Genomic DNA, 5,000 nt, shown 5'->3' with positions numbered 1-5,000 from the left:
TCCCAAACGAAAGACTCCACCCAACTTCTTTTCAAATGTACTCTTCCAATTTCCAATTTTAAAGCTAAATTTGCATTCAAGTGAAAAAAAAGAGATTTAACTCAAACTAAGGTATTTCAAGTAGATATAACCCATCCTGATCTACGTACAGAATTTCCACCCAACCAAAAAAAAAAAAAAATCCAATCCAAATATGTAAAGATGAATTAAAATCGACGATTCGATCACTTGAATTGATCATATTCAACCCAAAATTCCATTCCTCTCCTAGTCAATGGAAAGGATACCAAGAATTATGATGATTGAAACGTAACAATGCCCGTGTAATATAGACTTCTGACTCTTTAGCCCAACAACCAAACTCCTACTCAACCTAAACCTTCACTCAACCCAAACTCCCAGTCCTTCCCAACTCAACAACCAAACTCCCACTTGATCATCAAGTTCCGCTCCCACTCCTTCCCAACCCAACCTAACCTAACCACCAAATTCCCACTTAACCCACCCACCAAAATCCCCACTCAACCCACCCACCAAAACCCCCACTTAAACCCACCCACCAAAATCCCCACTCAACCCACCCACCAAAATCCCCACCCAACCCACCCACCAAAACCCCCACTCAACCCACCCACCAAAACCCCCACTCAACCCACCCACCAAAACCCCCACTCAACCCACCCACCAAAACCCCCACTCAACCCACCCACCAAAACCCCCACTCAAACCCACCCACCAAAATCCCCACTCAAACCCACCCACCAAAATCCCCACTCAACCCACCCACCAAAATCCCCACTCAACCCACCCACCAAAACCCCCACTCAACCCACCCACCAAAATCCCCACTCAACCCACCCACCAAAACCCCCACTCAAACCCACCCACCAAAATCCCCACTCAAACCCACCCACCAAAACCCCCACTCAACCCACCCACCAAAACCCCCACTCAACCCACCCACCAAAATCCCCACTCAACCACAACCACCAAAATCCCCACTCAACCCACCCACCAAAACCCCCACTCAACCCACCCACCAAAACCCCCACTCAACCCACCCACCAAAACCCCCACTCAAACCCACCCACCAAAATCCCCCCTCCACCCCCCCCCCAAAATCCCCACCCAACCCACCCCCCAAAATCCCCACCCAACCCACCCACCAAAACCCCCACTCAACCCACCCACCAAAACCCCCACTCAACCCACCCACCAAAACCCCCACTCAACCCACCCACCAAAACCCCCACTCAACCCACCCACCAAAACCCCCACTCAAACCCACCCACCAAAACCCCCACTCAACCCACCCACCAAAATCCCCACTCAAACCCACCCACCAAAATCCCCACTCAACCCACCACCAAAATCCCCACTCAACCCACCCACCAAAATCCCCACTCAAACCCACCCCCCAAAACCCCCCCCCCAAACCCCCCCCCCAAAACCCCCACCCAACCCACCCACCAAAACCCCCACTCAACCCACCCACCAAAACCCCCACTCAACCCACCCACCAAAATCCCCACTCAACCCACCCACCAAAACCCCCACTCAACCCACCCACCAAAACCCCCACTCAACCCACCCACCAAAACCCCCACTCAACCCACCCACCAAAATCCCCACTCAAACCCACCCACCAAAACCCCCACTCAACCCACCCACCAAAATCCCCACTCAACCCACCCACCGAAACCCCCGCTCAACCCCCCCCCCAAAACCCCCCCCCAACCCACCCACCAAAACCCCCACTCAAACCCACCCACCAAAACCCCCACTCAACCCACCCACCAAAACCCCCACTCAACCCACCCACCAAAACCCCCACTCAACCCACCCACCAAAACCCCCACTCAAACCCACCCACCAAAACCCCCACTCAAACCCACCCACCAAAATCCCCACTCAAACCCACCCACCAAAACCCCCACTCAACCCACCCACCAAAACCCCCACTCAACCCACCCACCAAAACCCCCACTCAACCCACCCACCAAAACCCCCACTCAACCCACCCACCAAAACCCCCACTCAACCCACCCACCAAAACCCCCACTCAAACCCACCCACCAAAACCCCCACTCAACCCACCCACCAAAACCCCCACTCAACCCACCCACCAAAACCCCCACTCAAACCCACCCACCAAAACCCCCACTCAAACCCACCCACCAAAACCCCCACTCAACCCACCCACCAAAATTCCTTACGTTTCTGTCCCGTATCGGGTCGTCGTAATCCAGCGGCAGGTTGACCAATACGTCTCCGGTCGTTGAGTCGATCTTGAATTTCTGTTGCTCGTTCCCCTCGACGATTTGGAATTCGTTGTGGTTGACTGTTGGGAGGGGGGGGGGGAGGGAGAGATAGAGGTGGGTGATGGTGGGGGTGATAGTGATGATGGTACTGGAGGTGGTTGGTGTTATGGGGGTGGTGGTGGTGGTGGTGGCGGTGGTGGTGGTAATGGTGGTGGTGGTGGTGGTGGTGGTGGTGGTGGTGGTGGTGGTGGTTGGTGTTATGGGGGTGGTGGTGGTGGTGGTGGTAATGGTGGTGGTGGTGGTGGTGATGGTGGTGGTGGTATGGAGGAGGTGGGTGGTATGGGGGTGGTGGCGGTGTGTGTGTGTGTGTGTGGGGGGGGGTCGTGATGGGGATGGGGATGGTGGTGATGGTGATGGTGATAGTGATGGTGGTGGCAATGGTGATGGTGGTGATGGTGGTAATGGTGGTGGTGTTGGTGATGATGTATAATGAATGATGATGGATATAATAGCATTGATAATTATAATTATAATAATGATACTACTGATAACACTAATGATAACAACGCAAATAACGATAGTAGACACAGCGCTGATAACCAAAAAACATAATAATGAACATGAAAACCAAGAAAAAGAACCAAACAAAGATTCTTTCTTTCTTATCTCCCTTCTGATAAGAGAACAAAAAGCACAAACACTGATAAACACCGAAACACACTCAGAATCATTAAAAATAATAATAATAACAATAATAATAATAATAATAATAATAATAATAATAATAATAATAAGATTAAGAACACTGAAAAAACACCACAAAACACAAAATAATATCATGCTAAAACACACATACACAAAATGAACATGATAAAAAAGTACAGATAAAGAAAGGAAAGAGCACATATATACAAGCAAACACACATTTTTTTTTAACATGAAATATCCCCTATCTTTAAAAAATAGAATGCCGAAAACAGAAACAAAAACAAGACACTAATACCGAAAATACAAAAAGAAAAAAAAAAAACACAAACACCAATTAAGAAAAAAGAAAAAAAACACGAACACGCAAAAAAGTAAAAGGCAAAAACACACAAACGCGCAAAAAAACACAAAAGGAAAAAACAAACAAACACACAAACACCCCAAAGAAATAAAAGTAAAAACACACACAAACACGACGAAAAAGAAAAAGAAAAAGAAAAAAGAAAAAAAAACAATCACACAAAAAAGAAAAAAAACACAAAAAACACAAACACAACCACAAAAAAAAGAAAAAAAAACAAACAAACAAACACAAAAAACACAACTACACCCCTAAAAAAAAAGAAAAAAAAACGCGAAAAAATCCTCACCAACATCGGGGTCAACTACCACCAGCCTGATGCCCGTATTCTTGCCGACCTCCGTCCGCTCGGGAAGCTCCACCTCGAGGACGCTGCTCGAGTCGAACTTGGGCTGCTCGTCGTTCACATCCTGCACCGTGATCCAGTACGTTCTTCGTCGGATGTGACCTGCGTGGGGGTAAGGAGGAGGGGTGGGGGTGAGGGGGTAAGTGGGGGGGGGGGTATTGGGAGGGGGAGGTGAAGGTCGTGAGGGGGTAGGGGGAGGGGTGGGGGGGAGGGGGTAAGTGGGGGGGGAGGTATTGGAAAGGCGAGGTGAAGGTCGTGAGGGGGTAGGGGGTGGGGGAGGGAGGGAGGAAGAAGGGTAGAAGGGTGTTGAGTGTTGAGGATTAGGGTGGGGGTGAGGGGAGGGGTGGGGGGGAGGTATTGGGAGGGTGAGGTGAAGGTCGTGAGGGGGTAGGGGGAAGGGGTGGGGGTAGAGGGAGGAGGAAGTGTAGAAGGGTGTTGAGTGTTGAGGATTAGGGTGGGGGTGAGGGGGTAAGTGGGGGGGGAGGTATTGGGAGGGTGAGGTGAAGGTCGTGAGGGGTTAGGGAGAGGGGGTGGGGGGAGGGGGAGGAGGAAGTGTAGAAGAGTGTTGAGTGTTGAGGATTAGGGTGGGGGTGAGGGGAGGGGTGGGAGGATATGTGTGGGTGGTGGTGGTAGGGTGTAGGGAAGGGGGTGGGGGGTTTAGAAGGGTGTTAGGGGTTGGGGTGAGTATTAAGGTTGGGGGGGTGGCGGGGAGGGTGTTGTCAAGATAGGGGATACGGGGGGTGGGTGGATAGGAAAGGGGAGAGGCGGTTACGAAATATGTTAGTGGTGTTTACATTGCGTTGTGATGGCAATATATGTGATGATGGTAATTACAAAACATATCATCATAGCTATAACAAAAAAAAGATCATAATGACAGCGCCATGGAAATAATGAAAATATGAACACTGGTAACATAGATTGAGATCCTATGACCATAATAATTAAATATCAATATACCAATACAATTTTTTATTAATTAACAATAATTAATATATAACTCGCCCTATCCATCTAAACAGCTGATTGATTCACATAAAATATTAACAAAGTTTCCTATACATAAAAAAAAATGTGTTTTCAGCAGAACAGCTTCGAAAACAGACCCAAAAACTGGTACATTGGGCCATTTTCGTACAGACCGAAAACGAAATGGCCCAATATACCGGCCTTGAACTCAAAAACCCATCGTATAAATTATATATATAAGAAAAGGTCTGAATAGAAATAATGCATACGCTTTGCTCCAGAGTCCATTAGGCCTAATAAATCAACTATGTCCAAAATGGGAATAAAATTAATCTGTTGGTTTATTTACACGACT

At 48.5% G+C, this 5,000-nt stretch overlaps 1 protein-coding gene across 1 annotated transcript in view; it reads right to left on the bottom strand.

The window, feature by feature from the left end:
- The window catches only part of LOC122254772 (DE-cadherin), a gene marked incomplete at both ends in the record, with an annotated part of 59,290 nt that overhangs the window by 18,448 nt on the left and 35,842 nt on the right, over positions 1–5,000 (bottom strand). The window contains 2 exon segments of the mRNA XM_086549937.1: positions 2,217–2,341; positions 3,620–3,778. Of these exon segments, the coding sequence (XP_086406063.1) occupies positions 2,217–2,341; positions 3,620–3,778 (284 nt within the window).

This window comes from Penaeus japonicus, unplaced genomic scaffold (genome assembly GCF_977035675.1).
Source record: "Penaeus japonicus unplaced genomic scaffold, GWHDUDI00000001_assembly GWHDUDI00000022, whole genome shotgun sequence".
Lineage (NCBI taxonomy): Eukaryota > Metazoa > Arthropoda > Malacostraca > Decapoda > Penaeidae > Penaeus > Penaeus japonicus.
Note: the sequence above shows the minus strand (reverse complement) of the source record. Positions and strands in the feature narration are given on the sequence as shown.